The sequence below is a fragment of the Camponotus floridanus genome, unplaced genomic scaffold, assembly GCF_003227725.1.
Source record: "Camponotus floridanus strain SB8 unplaced genomic scaffold, Cflo_v7.5 scaffold50, whole genome shotgun sequence".
Taxonomy (NCBI): domain Eukaryota; kingdom Metazoa; phylum Arthropoda; class Insecta; order Hymenoptera; family Formicidae; genus Camponotus; species Camponotus floridanus.
Window position 1 is genome coordinate 655,667 of NW_020229659.1, and position 19,947 is coordinate 675,613.

Sequence of the window (19,947 nt, forward strand, 5' to 3'; positions counted from 1 at the left end):
GGAATCCTGCAGACCGGTTTGCTCAAACGAAGACTTTCAAGAGAGATAAACTCTTATTGCTTGTATAATTACGATAAAGTCCGATACATTCCGCAATCAAGAGGAGAGTGACGATTTAAGGAGGCTAATAATTATTTTCCGGCAATATCTCATTATAATTACGCAATCCATTTCTTTTTTCCTCTTCTCTTTCGAATCATTAGTTATAAAGTCGCGCTAAAGATTCCTGGATCCCGTGATGGATGAGCGCGAATCGTTAGAAGAAATTTTCACGCTAACGATCAAGTATCTCTTTAAAACGCTGCAAAACGTTTGAAACAATCTCCCAGTCTGTCGTTGCGGTTTTGCGACCCGCGAATCTCATTTAAGGATCGAGCGAGGAGCCCGTTACGAGAATTCGCCCGCATGTCACTGTGCTACTATATTTTATAACAATGAGTAATAAACCTCGATGATATACGGCCGCAAAGCGACCCTTTTTACGCGCAAAAGTCGGCCCGCGCAAGGAGGACAACGAAAGGAGAACGAAGGAGGCGATGGTGTAAGAAAGAGGAGAAAGGGATGAGGTGCTTGCGCGCCTACGAAGGTGGAAAAAAATGACGGTTGTCCTGCAGCCATGGTAGTCTGCAAAAATGTTTCATCGTGCAGGCAGAGCGGCAGCAACGACGATCGCATTTGAATACCGCCTGTCCTTGGCAAGTATTGTCTGCCTTCCTTCCTCTTCTCCGCTTCTTCCACCGTCTCCTCGTTTTCTCGCTACGCCCTCCACGCATTTCCCTTACCCTTCACTCCCCTTTCTCTTACCTCATTATATATATTCACCGCGTAATACGTGTGCTCATAGCGCAGTGTCAGACTTACCACGTGTTCGCGCTTGTTAAATTGCCAGCTAAGACCTTTGTTTTTCGCACATTAATGAAAAACGAGCATCTGGCTGCGAAGTTTAAGACTCGAGAACCTTCTATTATTATAAAATAAAAGGGTAAAAGAAAGAAGAGCGGAAAACATTGATACAATATATGTATCAACAAACAAAAAATTGAACGAAAGATCCAACATAGAATAAGTCGAATTTTTTCAGGACCATCCAAATTAATTTGGATAATTAATAATTAATCGATCTGAAGAGACCTGAAAAATGCAACTAATTCCATGTAGAATCTTACGTTCAATTTTTTGTTTGTTGATAATTGCAGGCTAATCCCTATCATGGCCCATTCACGGTCCAAGATAGGGATGTGTATGAGATAGTTGTGGATGATTCGATTAAAAAACGGCAGAATCCGTGCAACGGCATCGACATCCTGCGAAGAGAGCATTCACATGCTTCTCAGCCCAACAAATAATTGCTAGAAAACAATATTTGTAGACTAGAAAAATATGTGAAACTCCAAATGACTAGCTCGAGAATCGAACCCGAGTCTTTCGCTTTCCGGACAACTGCTCTAAAACTACTGAGCTATCCGACCTCACACCTAATGCCGCTATTTAACACAGTGATATGCGACTCTAGAGCGATGTTGGAATTTCGCTCGAACAGTAATCCATACTGTTAAAATTCAAAGCGACTTGTGAAGATTGTGATTGTAAGATATTTTTTAAAGAAATAATAAAATGTCTTGAAAAATTAGATAGACACTTTTCTCATAATAATCTATAAAATAAAAGAGACAAATCTTTCCAAAGTGCAAGCAAATGTATCTCAGAAATTGCGCATTTTTTATCCATAGATATTTAAAATCAAAGTAAAAAAAAGTGTCTCAACAATCAGATATTGATACTTTCTCACAAGTTTATAATTCAGAAAGTATTAATATTTAAAAATGAGAAATTATTTTACAATTAATTCGGAGCAAATTTTATTTCACAAAACTTTAAGATTATTAGATTAAAAGATTAATATAATGTTACAAGTTGGATTTAATATTAAAAAGAGAAAAGATTACACCAAAAAAAAAATGTTAAAGGCCAATTAAATTTTGATTGAGAAAAATCGATTTTATATAAATATTATCAAAAAAAGATATACATTATTTAAAAGAACAATGCCTAACGTTTACAAGTCGAGATTTCTCACATGCTCGACACTTTGTCGTGATGACACTCAGTCGTGGGACCCGCCAAGAGACCGCACGATAATTTATGAACGTGTCCGCGAGGAGACAAAAGCCGAGAGCGGCGAGAGAGCGTCACCGCGAGACGGCAACGTGCAATTAGCGCAAATGTAAATAAGAGAACCACAATTTAGCACACGGCCGGCGCGGATCATCGCGAGTATGCGCTCGGGCTCATGGTGCTCCTCCTCCTTAACAACTTGGCGCTCGCGAATTTTATGCGGCACTGCAACGCGAGTTTTTATGTCCCTCGGTAGAGTGGGAGGGACGCACGAGATGTGGCTAGGGGTGGGCGTACATACATTTACTGTCAAACTATGAATCCGCGAGGGAACCGCTCTTCTCTTCCCTTATCGCCGCGTCCTGTAATTACACAGGCGAGGTCGCACTAGTATAAAGCACAAACTTAACGCTTCCGATCTTTCGCGCGTGAACGCCGAGTACTTTTTGAATACGATACGACGGGCGTACAAAGCTAGTGAGATTATAGGTACGTGACGTTTCGAAAACCGGCTCTTGCGAGCCTCTTGCCAAGATTATGGTCCCTTATATGCGCCAGAGGTTGCGACAATCTCGCACATAGAAAGGGGTCCATCGTTCGAGGGAAGCGAACAATGTTTCCTCGCGGCGGTGTGCGATTACGCCGACAGGCAAAAATCGCATATTAAATGGACCATCGTAACAATATACGTACGTTCTTACATTTACGATTCACGCGGAGTGCAATCAGATTCCGCAAAATCGAACCGTCTCGGTAATTTTACTTGGGACATGAACTGTATTATTTAATGAACTGGCGTACAACGCGCGCTACGCAAGTCGTTCATGTATTCCAGCCTTTTATTCATGTATTTCAATATTTTAGTTATATCATTTATATAAATAAATACAGTAAAAAATTTATTATAATGGTTTATTTATTGTGATAATTTTTGATATATAATTTTTATTTAAATGTATGAAAAACTTTTCTACAAGATACCTTTTCAATAAAAAACATTTTTCTTCTCAAATCTTCAATAGTTATGTCTCTATATACTAGTTTATTTTATTTTGTACTAGATCTAAAATTGCTCATTATTAATTCAGTTAATAGTATGTGAGTAATTTTATTCGTTTAATGGACTTAATACCACTGCTTTTTCTTATACATTATTAATTCAAACTATTAAATGTGTAATACAATCTTCTCAGTGATAGATCTTCAATTTAATATGAAATAACGTATATAAAAATAATTAATGAGCAAGAGACTATAAACCTTATTACTTTGGAAAAACTTTCAAATAATGACATGTTTTTTTAATGAATATTTTTTTAATAATGAATATTTTCTCTTAAAAATATAATTTATTTACTTTTCTTATATTGCAAAGATACTTGTCAATTATATTTTAAAGTAATATTAAAATGCAGAATTCAAAAGACAGAGAGATATTTTATTTTACAACAATAATTTAATTTCGTAAATTTTGAATATGTATATAAAGTATATTATATTCTTTGAATTTCTTTTTTCCGATTAAAAAAATTAAATTGACAAAATTAAAGATCTATCTAACTTCCAGAAATTCATTTATAATTTTACATACACGTATCTCAATAAATGTGTATCCTAAAAAACATGTATTTTATGTGTAGCTCTTTATGTGTTTTGCACAACACGACACATAAAATTATAAATAATAATTTGAATTTTTTTTAATTTGAATCACGAATTACAAACCGTTTAAAATAGCTTATAGCAGATCGCGCGTTTCGGAAAATATTGACTTCTTTTCCTAAAGTGATAACCTTAGACTATGTCGTGTACAATAAAATATTGTATCGACAGGTATTAATCATATAACATACGTTAAGAACACAGTGCTATTACTTCTATCATTTTAAATATTCTTCTAGTGCAACATAAAAACATAGAAATTCAGAAAAATAAAATAACATGCTGAAACATATGTCCAAAGATATTGTATGTATATATATATATATATATATATATATATATATATATATAATAAGATTTATTTTTATAAAAATATAAAAATATTATTAATAATATCGATTTTTATTCTTAGAAGGAAGAACCTCCATCCGAGATAATAAATCCCCTTCCATGCAATATTGTAAAAGGAGAAGAAATCTTAAATCCATTTTTAGAAGAAAATTATAGAAATGTAGGAGATGAAATTTTAGAAGCATTTCAATCTAAACCATATTTCATTGGCCAGGTAATATGTCTTAATAATCAAAGTTATTTTATTTTATGAACGTATGGTGCGCGCACAAGAAGATATCTATAATAAAATATAAAAAGATATTAATTAACAAACAAAATTATATAAATGTACTAGACAAAAGACGATATATATTTTTTGATAAAAAACAATGTATAACTGGTATCTCATAGGTGAATGCGGAGACGGGAGAACGAAATACATTCAAGCAAATGAAAAAAGATAGTATAAGATGTGCATTATGGATGCAAGAAAATTATATTCAACCTAATGATGTAATAACGATATGTACACACAATCAATTTAATGCTTATATACCGTTTCTGGCCGCTCTGTACATCGGTGCTGTAGTGAATCCGTTGGATGAATATGTAGTCATAGGTATTTTTCTTTCCTTTAATTTTTACATGATTTATTTTTATACATTTAATTTTTTATACATATAAATTAATTTGATTAAATTAATAAATACTTACAGGAAATTTAAGTTATTTTTTAATCAAAACCAAACCAAAGATAATCTTTATCGACGAAAAGTTTTCTGCAGCAATCATTAAATCTGTATACGATATGAAGATGGCAAACATAAACAAACCTATAGTTGTGAATTTTGGCGAAGAATTATATTATGAAACTCTAGAATCAATTCTAAGAAATCACGACAATCCGGCTAAAATTAATAATTTTCATTGCACTAAAATGACAAATATGAAGGAAACTGTGATGATGTTATTTACTCCGGGCACTACTGCTTTTCCTAAATATGTAGAAATTCCTCGTTCAGCTTTTTTGGCTCCGCCGAATCAAATGGCACCTTATATGAAAGAATATGATATCGGCCTATGGTTCGAATCTTTAGGTTTTATCAATGGGATATTCATGATTATTCAAGCTATTCGTTCGCATGTGACAGTGATTAAAACTAAGTCAAAATTTCATCCAGAAAATGCGTGTAAACTAATAGAACAATACAATGTGATATATAAAAATTTACATTTTTATAATATATGTAAAATATGAAATACTTCATGTATAAAATATAAAACATTTATTTTAGGTAACTTGGGCCTTTTTTGAAACTAGTATGTGTATCCAATTGATTAACTCCAACTTCATTATAAAAGATAATATATCTTCTTTGAGAATGGTTGTATTTAGCGGTTCACCAGATAATTCATCGGACAGAATTCATGTTAGTCTCAAAAACTTGCTACCAAATACTTGTATCATTCAAACATACTGTATGTATATTTTATGCATATATAAACATATATTACAATTATAATTCTCGAATAATAATAGCGATATAATATTTATAACCGATGAGTTATTTCAGGTTTGACTGAAACAGGAATCATTATTTATCAACGACAAAATGTGAGACAATACTCAATCGACACATCTAGTTATCTAAATTTGGGTAAAAATGTTCAATTGAAGATAGTTTTAGAGAAATACTCATTAGGTCCATTCGAACATGGTGAGATCTATTGCACATCTCCTTACATGATGATACCCAAGACGAATGACGATGGTTCGTTAATGTTTTAAATAATGATGTATAATTATGATCTCTTATAAATTTCCTTAAATCATTCATAAGCAAATGTATTTTGTGGTTTAATCAATTAATTTATAGGGGAATCTAATGTAAACTGGTTCAAAACTGAAGATTACGGTTACTATGATAAATCTGGCAATATTTTTGTCAGAGGCCGACTCAATCAATTATTTGAGTACAATAAATATTCAATTACATCAACGCAAATGGAAATGAAATTACAAAAGTATTCGGCAGTGTTTGAGGCCCTTGTAGTACCTGTGTCAGTCTATCCTGCATCTAATGAATATCCGATAGTATTTGTTACGAAAATTCCGGAGATAAAAGAGGTATAAATATTTAAATATTATTTCTAATAATATCAAACTAAATATTATTAAATATTATTTCTAATAATATCAAACAGAATTATTTACAAACAATTAATCATGTTATATCTCAAATGACAGAAAAGGAATTAAAAGAATTGGAAAAGGAGTTAAAACAATTCATCGGCAATAAAAAACTTCGCGCAGGTATAATATTTCTTGATCAATTTCCACGCATTCCTAACAAAAAAATCTATCGAAAGATACTTCATGACTGGGCTCAAAATTATATATATGAGAATAAATATGAATATAAATACGCTTAATCTGATCGTTATACGTTTTAGCAATATTTCACAATTCTAAAATCAGTGAAAATATTTAGTAAACAAGAAATGTATATATGCAAGTATTTCGCGTTAATTATGAGAGCTATAATAAATTTTGAAACAATTAACGAGAAAAATAAAAGATTAAATAATAGTATTTTACATATTTTTCATATATATGTGTGTAAAATATATATTATACATACATATAATGTATAATATAATATAATATGTATAAAAAATATGTAAAATATCTATTATTTAATAATGTATATATACATACGTATAAGTTTTTTTACGCATACAAAAAATTCACTCATTTATAAAAATATTAGGATAAGATTATCAGAAAATTAAAAATATTAAAATTTTATTCTTTTTAAAAAAGATCGGTTTCATATATTTTCTTATTTTATATAATTTTTACATTTTTATATTCTATTTCACACTTTATAAACTAAACTCTTTAGTGTATCGTTGTACATATTTAGAAAATGTATTTATACTATTAATATAAGAATTTGTAATGCAAATGTAATTTGTCATAATAAAATGTTCGACGTGTAATCATAAGATTTATTTTACACATAGATTTCAAAATTTTATTTTTCATAAAACTTTGTTTACTTTGAAATACGTTATAATTAAAAAAATTTTTTAAATTATTTGACAATAATTTTCAATTTATCAAATTATTATTTAAATACTAAATATTATGTAAATATTTACATTTGTATATTTTTTATATTTCTAAAATAATTTAACATTTTTAAAAATATGTTATCAAATATTAATTTTTTAGCGTCTTTAAGCGCATAATTTTTAACAATACGATTAGAGAATCACAAATGATTATTTTTATTTAGGAATCTTTGGATTATTTAAAGATTATTTTTATCTAGGAATTAAAAATTTAGAGTTTTAAACTCCAAGGAATTATTTGAATGATTTGAGAAGTGTTCATTTTTCTACATAGAACGACTCAACTTTGAAATTATTTGCAAGATTAAAAGTTTTTGCTCTCCTCATTATTTTAACGAAGAAAAAATATTTATTATAACAGAATGAAAAATAAAAAAATCTACAAATATAAAGCTTTCTTCTTTTTTTATATTTTTTCTTTTCTCAAGAAATATAAATATATTCTTTAGATAAAATATATTCGCGCATATACAAGCCAAACAAATACAAAACAAATATTTACAACGACAGTCTAGGCAATCTATATGCGTGAAATGTTTTTCCAAGGGAGATCTAGTCATAATGCAACATCGGATTATAAACATATGTGTTTTATGGCATTATAGTTTATCGACAGTGCATAAGTGTACACATACACATAACATGTACAAATATTTATACGTACGTGTACGTATATATATATATATATATATATATATATATATATATATATATATACGTACGTGTACGTATATATATATATATATATATATATATATATATATATATATATATGTGTATACATATATATATATATATATATATATATATATATGCATATATATATGTATGTGTACATATACACAATCGCAGATACCGCATACAGCTTGGCTATTGCTGATTGCTAGCCATGTTGCTCCAGGGTAACCGTAAGCAACTCTATGGGCTCGTTATGGTTTCTCCGGCTCGATAATGTTCGATTGAAATGATCCCGCCGTAAACCGTGAAATACGTACCAATCATACTCGTGGGGCACATATACATCGCGTCGAAGGCCTTAGGAACGCGCGTATGACCACATCGACGGGGTCTTATGACGAGAAATTGAGACTTCAGGCGGTCTACGACGAGGTGGAGATATCTCCACGATGATCGCTCCACCGGGCATACAATTTGACGTTTAAGCCTCGCTTACTGGATATAACGCGGCCCTTCCGATCGAGCTTCGCGGAAAGATAAGCCCTTCGTACAGCTGCTACGAGGGAGTAAAATCCCCCTCTCTGGGCGAAACGTCTTCCTTGCTCGATATATGGCGATGCTTATCTCACCCTTATGCGATATGCGCGATGGTAATGTTTAATAACTGACGTTTACAATTGTGAAAACGCACTCCTTTTGTAGGCGCGAATGAAACTTGTTATCTTGGCCTATATATAGCTAGCAAATGTAATTGCAAGAGCGATAATGACTGCTAGTTGCCATAGTTTTCTCGAATTTGCAAAATATTAAACATAAGAAAATAAACAAAAATAGAAAGAATTTATTAAAATTATTTGCTCGTCGCTTTTTTTATTATATGTGCTTTATATTTATTGCAGCTGTTTTACTGTAATATTTTTATGTTAATAATAAAAATTGTAAGATAGATTTTTGTTTTAAAAAATATAAAAGAATATAAAATATGTAGAGAGGGACATGTATACTTTAAATTTAGTGTTTTTATAAAAATCTTTTAATTAAGATTTAAACTTTAATAATTAATATTTAGGTTTTTTATAAAATATTGTTCCATTTAGAAGACGTTTTATAAAAAGATTTTTTTAATAAAATACTAAAATTCGAAAAGCTTGGAACACATGAGCATATTTAAATTTTCATATTACTTAAAAAAATCTTAATCACACTCTTTATGACATCAAATATATATTTTTATTATATTTAAAATTTCTTTTGTTTCTTCAATTTAATTTAAAAATCCAACAATAGCGGTTTAAATTCAAGTGTGAATTATTCAAGAGAAAAGAGAGAAACGGTTATTATTTTCTAATCCACCCTAGCGCAGCAGGCAAATTGAAATCGCAAATAAAGGGGCTTCGTGTTACAAGTCGAGCAGCTCCCGTTCAAGATAAGGACCAGTTCTTGTTCCTTATAAAATATTCATTACGTAGCTTCCAGGTCACTAGCGCTTAGAATCTAAGATGTGAGTTACGTCTCGCTTCGCGGTTCTCTCGCGAATTTCGACCTGACAGTGGCAGGTTGATTAAGTACATGACAAGCAGGCTGCAAAGAAACACCAAGACTCACGCCCGGCGCTATCTTGCTCGGAATAACTCGGGCCTAGTCGTGATTTCGCATAGATTCCGCAAACATGATTCAGGAAGCGTCAGATTTCGCGTCGGCAAAAACGTTGGAAGGTGCGACACGACCGCAAAAGTGAAATTGCAGTTTAACATGAAGGAGCAAGGCTCTGCGCCTGACAAATCAATCCGCTATACAATTTCTTCGTCGATTCTCCGTGACTCGAAACTGTCATGTGATGTGCATCTTGCGCACGGTGCTAACTAAAAATATGTGTGAAAGTAAAAATGGAATGCGAGATTTTAGCGATTCGGAGTGCATCGTGCAATGCGCATCTGCTTGTGACAGGAAGCGACCGATTTTACAGCAACGGGAGAGACATTAAAGGAGACAAGACCGTGACCGGGAAGTAAAGCTCCGTGATCAAATAAATACAATGTACGAAATAAAGATCCATATATTTCGTCGGGATATTAAACCAACGAATTTCATATGCAACGTTCAGTATATGAATGCATACGTTAAAAATATATATAAAAGAAAAAGTAATAGACAGCAAGAAAATAAAAGAGAAAAGGAATTAAACGATTTGAGATTATGAAGCGTTACATCTTTTGTTTAAATAAAATTGCACTTCAAACGCGAAAACAGAGCCGGAAACGTGGCCATGTTAAATCATATTAAAGCTACACAAAAATAATATCTTCTTATAATATTTCTTATATTTCTTTTTTATTTTTTATCATTCTTTGTCCTGACGTCATTGTGCTATTTATTTACTGCGATAAAATTTTGATAACGAAATAACTAAGCCTTTTTAAACACGGCAACATATATAATACATAGATTAAGCATTCCAAGGATTATCGTTACAAGACGCGGCTCACATCGCGAATCATATAATAATTGATTAATTATAAGATATAATATGATTTAAGCACTGACTGCTTTCAAATACAACTCGGTTAAAATACATTTGTATTACAGATGTATATAATGTTCATTGCGAGTTTGATTAGCTTCGCTGATCTGCGCATCTTTAATATTAACGAGCCGCAAAAGGCATTTCATGATACGAACCGTATCAGTTGAGCGAGTTCACTTAGGTTCAGACTCGACTCGGAATATAATCAAGCGCTGCTCCATTTCCCGCGAGATCACGCCGGTGGAAGCCGATGGGGGCGAGGAAGTGGGAGGCAGAAAGGTGGGATCCTTTTACACGAGTCGATTTGCACGAGTTGTGTACCGAATGGTACAGTATGAGTGGAACGAAGTTCACGAGGTCGGATCTAACGGACAGGTCTAATGCAACGATTATCGGCGCTGAGTTATTAGACTTAACTGAAAGGGAGGACGGAGTCGATTCGTCAAGACCTGTCGCGTTTTAAAATTGCGTGGGAGCGATTGCGGTGACTCCGCGATAAGCCGCTCCCCTCGTGATTAGGCGGGGAAGGTGCATATATCTAAAGCGAGGTGTCTCGGAACGCAAGCCTCTTTGAGGCGGTTGCAGCTCTTTGTTGGCTAATCTCATATACAATTTCACTTTCGCATTCTGCATTGCCACACGGACTCGGCACGGTAGCACGATCGTGTGTGACGGTTGGTCTTTGCAACGTCCGGTATCCCGCTGGAAGAAAAGACGGGGAGAAATGCGCGCGACTCTTTATGGGGCACGACGTTGAACTTATGCCGCGATCTATGGACACGCGGCGCGGATGCGGATGAGACTACAAAGACGATGTTTAGGTGGGCGGGCGTGTTGGAAAGTTTCTAAACATGCTTGCAATTTATTCTCCGAGTTCGAGCGCGTCCCGTCTTATTCGCGTTAGACAATTTAACGAATGTCTTTACGTGAATGTAGCTGGTAACACCTGCGGATTCGCTTGTAAAAAGTACTCCCACTCGCAATCAATTATACTGCTCGCTCTGCAATGGTCGGCGGCTTCTTTCTTACTCCCAAACACGCGTTCGATTCAATCGAAAGTTACGTTTCTCTTAATATCATTAGGCAAGCACGATTTAGTATAGGCCACTTTGAAAAGCATTTATATCGATGGCTAAAGGAGGAGGATATTAAGAAAGCTTTCTCTTTTCAAATTTGAATTATTATTTTTAAATTCCTGTATTAAACGTTTAAATTGCTTCTGAGAAAAAAGAATAATTTCTGAAAGCGTGTGAAAGAATTATTTATATAAAAAATCAACTGGATAGAAGAGGACAAGTATAAGAATTTAAAAAAAAATCTCTCCCATAAGAAAAGATCATTCAGACAGGGAAATAAATGCAGCCAAAAGATTCAGCTCATTTGCCTCCCATGCAGTGTAAACAAGGATTAAACCTGACTTATTTTATTTGCAACAAATTTCAATGTTTTATACGGCGAGAAGAATAAATACTTTTTTATACGATTCTCGCACAAGACTTGAAACATCCAATCAATCCTACGCTATAATAATCGAGGACATTGGAAACTGTCCAGTCGAGGAGCTCCAAGACTGTAGCTGGCGATATGCCGCGGGATTCGCCACATCAATCCAAGGATTGGTGTTACGTCAACGACTTGCACGCTCGTTCGTGCAATTTATAACTCCCACTTGTGCTTTCCGAGAGTACGAGATCAAGACGAATCGCGCTTCAGCCTCTCCTCCGCTTGACCTCCAACCGTGGCGCCGCGGTTGACCATGCTTAATAGTTTCTACTTCGAAGGAGAGAGAGAGAGAAAAAGGAGAAAAAGGAACGGGAAGAGAAGGGAGGAAAGAGAGAGAGAGAGAAGATTTCCGTCCCGAGGCTAGACTATAAATCGTATCGCGGAGCTTATCAGAGTGGGATATTCGTCCGAAGTACCGAAGCCCTTCCTCTCCCTCTCTCTTTCTTTCTGGAAATAAAAGAAACATGGCAGAGGTGAAAAAAGGAACAGGAGGAAGGGGAAGAAAACGATCGAGAATTCAGACCCGGGTTTGCCGACCGGAGCGCTCACTGACCCCTGACGGCTCAAGCCGAAGCGGACGTCACGAGAGAAACCTTTACCTTCGTTACCTTGGTAGTATTTAAGGATCTTCTTCAGCGCGCCGTATATACAGCTATGCAAGTACTTAGATCTTTATCCGACATTGCCCGTCATGAGGAGATACTCCACTGAACCTGAAACCTCCTCGAGAGCCATTATCGGTTTGCGAGATACTACCTCCTCCGTAACGAATTGCCTATGAAATTGTACCTTGCGTCCTAAGTATGGCATAATAGGCGACGAGACGGTATTAGAATATTCGAATGGCCGGGGTGTTCATGACGTGCGTCATTGAAAATTCGATTGTTCGACGCGGATAATAAATAATCGTCCGCGGAGAGCAATCAGATCGTTGAATTTCACGCCCGCTTACTTCCAATTCGATTGTGATCGTTAAGTGCTGCTTTGCGTAATAAACGCGCGAGTAGATAAAACCGAACCGACCGGTTGCTTAAAATCGGCGTCTCGTAATGCTCGAGTGACATTCAAAGGTTCCGAATGCGGTCAACGTGCCGGATTTAATCGAGATTTCAATACCGAGAGCTCGTTTACTCGCTATTCTCTCTCGATCTCGTCACTTTCCTTAAAAGACCGCTGAAATGTAGTCGAGGGCGCGATCAGGATGGGGGTCCTCTTGCGATGCTATTTATCATGGTGTTCTTTTCCTCGACGTGTCTCGTGATCCGATCGGTACTGATAACGGTACACGACGACAGAACACACACACACACACACGCATAAAAGTACCTGCGCACATTATTCAAACGCGCGTCATCGGCTCATTCGAGACGAGGGTAACTGCGTTTGCCGCGGCCGAGCACTTTACACACACATGAACCAATTAATTTCTAGAAATGGCAGCAAGTTAATTACGTTATTGGTCATTATAAGACATTTTGTTGCGCAATAAGCTTGTTCCCTCGCCTTAGATAAGAAACCGCTTACGGTTTCAACCAATAACAGTGGAAAATGATAATTTACAACCAATAACAGTGGAAAATGATAATTTTAATTATGCAATAACAGGATCATATAAGTCGCGAATGTTGTAGCGAATATGTACATTGTCTATTTGTGTTGCGCGACCTAACGAAGCATTTCCTCGATATTCTCATAACTTGAAAAATATAGCGAAATGTTGTCGGCCCGGATTCTCACTGTATTCCTTGGTATCATCAGCAGCTCTATTGTAAGTATTTCGGATATTGATATGAAATATCAGTTCCCGATCAGTTTAATTGTTAGAAAAAATTCTTAATAAATAAATTTTTAATTCTTTTATTCTCAGAGATAGAGGTAAAATTTCTTGATATAAAAAAATTACTTTACAGGCTCTCATTTCATATACCAGCACACTCATGCGCGAATCTATGACGGTTTATGACACTTCTATTTTTTCTCTTAAAGAATTAGACAATAATACAGTGTATTTACAAATTAAGAAAAAAATTTTGGAAACTGACAAATTATATGTGAGTAACAGAAAATATTTTTAATCTTTAAATATAAAAATAATAAATAACTATATTGCATATTTATTTATATTTTATAAAAAATAAAATTTCATAAATAAAATTGTTCTATAACAACAATAAGAATTTTTCATCTGGCTTGAAAAAGATAAAACAAATCTAAGCTTTAATGTTTTAAAATACAAGACTTGTCTTTTTGAAATTTTTTCTACTTGAAATTTATCAATTTTGTATTTCATATTATTATAGAAAATATAATATTTATTAAGTTTATAAAATATAAAAAAATTCTTCTTATGCTTTTTATATCGAATAAAACTTCTGTTACCATGTTAGTTAAATATTGTGCTGGAAAGATTCGATGGCGTGAAATTCCCTATTCCGGAAGATCCTATACGATTATGTAAACTCTTGGAGGAAGAAGCAAAACATGATAACATCCTCTCCAAATTACGATTTTCACGTGTTTTCAATATGGAAGGAATGCATTGTCCTATACCTGCTGTAAGTTGAAAGTTATTTAAATTGTTAAAAATTTATTGAAAAATAATATATATTTCACAGATAATATTATATAATATTATATAATATTTGAATTATTCATTAATACAGGGAAAAAGGAAGCTGATGCCATATTTTTTTCCGCAGTATTTCAAGTTGTATAACGATATTGGTTGCGGATTATTTAGATGCAAAGTAATTATAGAATTATGCGACGAAGAAACGTTGCAAACCTGCATGCCACTGATCTCTGAGGAAATAATCGTAGAAATGCAAGCAGAATATTGCTCCAACATCTTAATGTAAAAATTAATATTTTTTCATGGTGTTAATAAGAGAAATAAAAATTGACAAATTATTATACAATATATTATTCGATATGTTTAATGTAACGACTTTTTCTCTAATTCTCTTCTAATACTGCAACTTAACATAGAATCAGATCACGAAAATAGTTAGTTGTAGACTTGTGTAGACTCCACGAGAATTTATAACTTGATTACATAAGCTCGTGATAGACAATATCACGCCGTTTATCGAATTTTTCGTACCTTCCGAGATCTCCAAGATAGATAATGAGGTGCCAAGTTTCATAAGCACATCCTTGCTTATCGAGTGCCTGCATCATTGACACAATGCGTGTTAGTGTATATATGTATATGAGAGTACGTATACAAGGCAGTGTGAATAACTCGCGAGAAACCGTCTAAACGTCTTATCAACCTTCATCGGATAATATCGGTGCCTGAACCTGAACGTAATGTTTATGAGTAATGGTTCGAGATCGTGGCAGTAAGGTCGGCACTGATGAACCGTACACGGAATTTGAGATTTAGATACAGGTATCGAACTTGTATCCTGCATTGTCGTTACGTATTATAATCCTAGCCTATCTAAATTTGTTCTGCCTAATATCGACTATTTAACTGTCAATTATTACGCAAATTCTATTCTTATGTCGAGGAATATCTCTAACACCTCCAAGTTATGTCTTTATACAAGCAAATGCTTGCTCATTCATGAAATCTTTCATTAGAGGTGTAATAAATATTTTCACATTGTGTGAAATATTCAATATTTATGTTACTGAATGCGATACTATGTGTATTATTTTCAAATAATATAACATAATTATTGTATTTCATATTTTATAAAGATGCTGATCACAAATATAGAACACATTATGTCATGATTGTGATGCAGATGGAAAAAAATGCATCTGCAATGGATGAGTGCGTAGATAAACATAGTTCTCTAATGAAGAAACATTACATTATAAACTCATATGTCAAATTATCAAGATTAAGTACATAACGGTTTACGCATCTCCTAATTAATAACATTGCGAGCATTTGTAATTAATTGCACATGTAATACACGTACAACAAAATTAATTATGTGAACGCTGGCATTGATAAAAGTACGATAACTTTTTATAGTGCAAAATGTACATTACTCTACAGGATATCATGACATGACTGTATAATAAATAAAATTGAAGAAAAAATAACAGAAGGGGAGAATCTCAAATTGTTAGATTCATCGATAGAAAATATCTTGCTCATTTAAATTAGGCAAACGCGTTGCTAGTCTATTTATCCACAAACATGTAAAGATCATCTACAAGGTCTGCATCTTGCAAGTGACAGATGGGCAGGGCTTTATCGAAACAACAAATAATAAGCACGCGGATGCTCTCGTCGATGTTTGCACTGTCGAAAGCCGATCGGGAGGTGTCGATAGGGTCAGACCTTATCGCGAATTCCAATACGCTCGATAAACATTCCGGCCTGAGAAGCCTGATTGCAGGAGGAAACCTACAATCGAAAGGCTCGTGCGGAGGAGAGGCGGAGGGTGAAAGGGCTCGGCCAGCGAAGGTGATTCATTAGTCGTACAACACGGAAGTGTTTGGACCCTCGACATGTTGTGCACGTACTTGTATGTGTGCGTGCCGTCTCAGGATCTCCGCGGCCAGAGCCAGGCTCGTCGTCTCCTTATTATGCGCAACGGGGGCCCCTCGAAACGAACGAGCCGGGCGTTTCGGGGCCGGTCCTCCAGCCTCAGACTTTAAAAGACGGAATATATCGCGATAATTCTTTCCGTTCTCGATCGCCCTTAAAACGCGACGTCACGTTGTCGTTTCTCCTTCCGTGACCGGAGTCATCCACCTCGCTCCGACAACTAATATGTACCCCGCAGGTGAAACGGATGCGGAGGGTCGGCCCCGAGGAGCAGAATGCTAGGGATTTCTTAAACACTGCACCGCGCGCGGCCCATTCTACCACCCCCTGTAGCTAATCTAGAATTTATGCCGCCTGTAACTTACCGAGGCGCACTTTATTACGTCCGGAATATGAGAATTTCATTTGCCGCGTGACTCGGCGACGATGTCGAACGGGTAACTTGATACGTCTCATGACGTGAATTCATGGTCACGTTAGAATTCCATCCGGTTCTATTAGGTGGTGCACGATATCGGGTTTTACTTCGCGTTTGGCACCGAATAGAATCGTTAAGCTCTGCGGACTTTATACAGGATTATAATATATTATGAATGTGTGTGCCTCTCTCTTTTGACAGCGGATGTCGGAAAGAATATTTTATCTATTGTACATACATAAATAAATTTCAATTCATGATGATTCCGAGAATACTATTACTTAATCGCGTTAAATATCACTCGTTAAATATCTCATCGAGCTGTCATTGGCAATTTTTAGAAACTCATACATTCTTCTATTCATCATTACTGCTCAGCATAAACATCGCCTAGCTATTTCTCGAATTATAAACGATAATTACTTCGCCGGCATGCGAGCAAAGTCATCGTCGCGTTGCTGCAGAATGCAATATCATGAACCTGTCCGCCCGTAAGATTACCAAGTGTCTCAGATTCCGTCGGAGCGTCTATAACTAATCGCGCGGAGTCTTCTCACGCATCGCAAGGACCGCGAATTCTGCAAATTGCTTCTACTTCCTGGTTCATCTCGACTTATTCTCCGCCTGCCGATCAAATGGTATATCCCGTATAATCCGGGGAATCCGCCGATCTTCCGCGCCAGCAGATTACGCGATGACGCCGAGCGTAATAGATCCCTGGAATTCTCTTCGCATACGCGAGCGAAATATATATTTTCCAACTGAAAGCATCTGCCAGTTTTCAGGTGCATCGTTTAGCACGACACGTCGGATAATAATCGGTCGATTAGCCTTATCGTATGCGGAAATCCCTCGTAAACGATCTAATTGCTTACGTCGTTAGTTAAGCTCGAATAAGCTCGTCGGGCGTATAATACGTTGATTATATATGTGCAAGATAATTTGAAGACATTTGGAGAAATTATAAAACATTTATCCATTTTATAATTTAGCAATATTGCAAAAACTAAGACTCTGATTATGAAGCTTTTACTTTATAACGATGCAAACAGATTAAATTGTGCAGGGTGGTAGGAAATGTCGAAAGCGGTTCTCCAGCGATACGTGAAATATTTAGATTAAAATATTTCTTTTTCATCTATAAATTACTTTATAATATAATGTCTGTTGGCGCTATATCATCTCCATCGATGTAAAACGTATCTCCTATCCTTCCACGATATTCTCGATCGTCCATTACATCCCACAAACCCCCATCAAACATTACGCCGCCAATTATGTGAGGAAGACGCTCGTCGCTTCCCGCGCATCGATTAATTATAATCCAATGGCCGAGCAGGCGAGAGAAATATCGGCATTCGTATTAGCGCATTCGTATATTTTGCGACGTATAGAGTCGAACAAAGTCGCGGAGGGATTATGTACGTGGACCTTCGCACGCCGGCAAACTTGCTGGCAGCGTGACGAGTCGCAAGTCATTCAGCATTCCTGTTGCGGCGGACTCGGAGAGTCGTGTGTGCTTGGTGGTGTGCTCGCTTCTCTCGGCGGTCCTTTTAGCCGGCAGCCAACGTTGGTCCCAAAAGGACCGAAACGCGAAGCCGGTCTCGAGCGACCGCTCTCGCATGAGCTCACGTACGGGCGCGAGAGGTCGACTACGAAGAGTAATGCGACTCGAGATGTGGAGAACGCTTTCGTTTGAGTCACGAAACTAACGATATCGCGACAATTATTGCCAGCTTGGAACAATGCGCGCGAAACAACAGCGATACGAGACGTTCTCTATTAAAGTAGCACGCTAGCTGTTCATTAAGGAAGCGAACACAATGGCATAAACTTGGATGAGTGTCTAACTATTTAATTATATATATATATGTACGAGTTCCGTTAAAATATTGGATGGGAACTAGATTAGCTTTATCGAAACGCATTAAATATATCTCTCACTATTTTTTTTAGATATAGTAATCTGACAACTGACTTAATTTTTTTATATAATTTTAGATATAGTAATCTGACAACTGACTTAATTTTTTTATATAATTTTATATAATAATTATGTAATATTTTTTATATATTTTATTATTTTAATATTTTCCAGGATAATAATTTTTGTATAATAATTATGTAATTTTTTAATATAATTTATATACGATTTACGAAGATGATTAATAATACATCACCCCTTTTAGCAATTTTTCATGACTTAATAATCTGCAGAAAATTCAGATTACTATATTCTTCCACAATTTCCTAACATTCCAATAATTTTGATCTTACCGGTGTCTCTTGAGCTCTCGCCGGATGCTGCTGCGTGTACGAATAAAGCGCAAGGCGCCGCTGCCGAGAGAGTTGCTCCGTTTCTCCCCTTTGTCCAAGGTTGGCAACCACTGGTCCGGTTGCAGTCCGTTGTGCACGCCGTCATCCATATCTGTCGCACCCTGGATCACCGCGTCGAAAGCTTACGCTGAGATTGTCCTACCGATTTATGTTCTTCATGATCTCGCAGAATTTTCCACCCTGCATCCGGAATCGTGAGTACAACCGAGCGCGAAGAAGACGATTCGCTCGATTCTGTACACGACGGTGTGTAACGGCCTTTAATCTCTAACGGATCGGTCAAACTTCCCACGACGCCGCCGATCGTCCCTTCCTAGTGAACATCGATCGCGCCGTAAAAAGTAAAGCGCCGATCGATGATCGGTTTATCTTTTCCCTCGGAAAAGCTCTGTCAAACCGCTTATGTCATCGGTAATTATACGTAATTTAATAATAAAAAAAGCTGTGCTCGACGTTGTAGGGTCCAATGATGCCTCCTCCAATGGCGTTCTCTATCGGGTTCGACAGGAAAATGTTATCCGCACGTTCGAGGCATTATCATAAATACGGAAAATGAGTATCCGTTAAACGCGACCGGTCCTTATATTGTTTATGAGCGCGATCAACGCCGCGGTCGATTACATAACGGCCGTCGTCGTTATACACGCATGCACGCACGCACCATGCAAGCTCCACCGTATGAATGTGTAGTCGAACTGGTCCTCTGGTTCCACCGGTTAATTCCGG

General features: G+C 35.7%; 2 protein-coding genes across 3 annotated transcripts in view; one reads left to right on the forward strand and one right to left on the reverse strand.

Moving 5' to 3' along the window:
• The window catches only part of LOC105248928 (protein Shroom), a 161,657-nt gene extending 142,094 nt beyond the window's left edge, over positions 1-19,563 (reverse strand). Inside the window, exon 1 of the mRNA XM_025412437.1 lies at positions 19,162-19,563. Within this exon, the coding sequence (XP_025268222.1) occupies positions 19,162-19,310 (149 nt within the window). The 5' untranslated portion in view covers positions 19,311-19,563. The remainder of the gene's footprint in view (positions 1-19,161) is intronic.
• LOC105248929 lies at positions 13,591-14,873 on the forward strand. 2 transcript variants are annotated; one of them, XM_011254013.3, is made up of 4 exons: positions 13,591-13,721; positions 13,864-14,004; positions 14,341-14,508; positions 14,617-14,873. In XM_011254013.3, exons 1-4 carry the CDS (start codon positions 13,668-13,670, stop codon positions 14,809-14,811), a joined length of 558 nt encoding a protein of 185 aa, XP_011252315.1. In that variant the 5' UTR covers positions 13,591-13,667; the 3' UTR covers positions 14,812-14,873. The 2 variants fall into 2 exon arrangements, with proteins under 2 accessions (XP_011252315.1, XP_011252316.1); XM_011254014.3 differs by having other exon boundaries at positions 14,653-14,873.
• Positions 19,564-19,947: the final 384 nt, after the last annotated feature.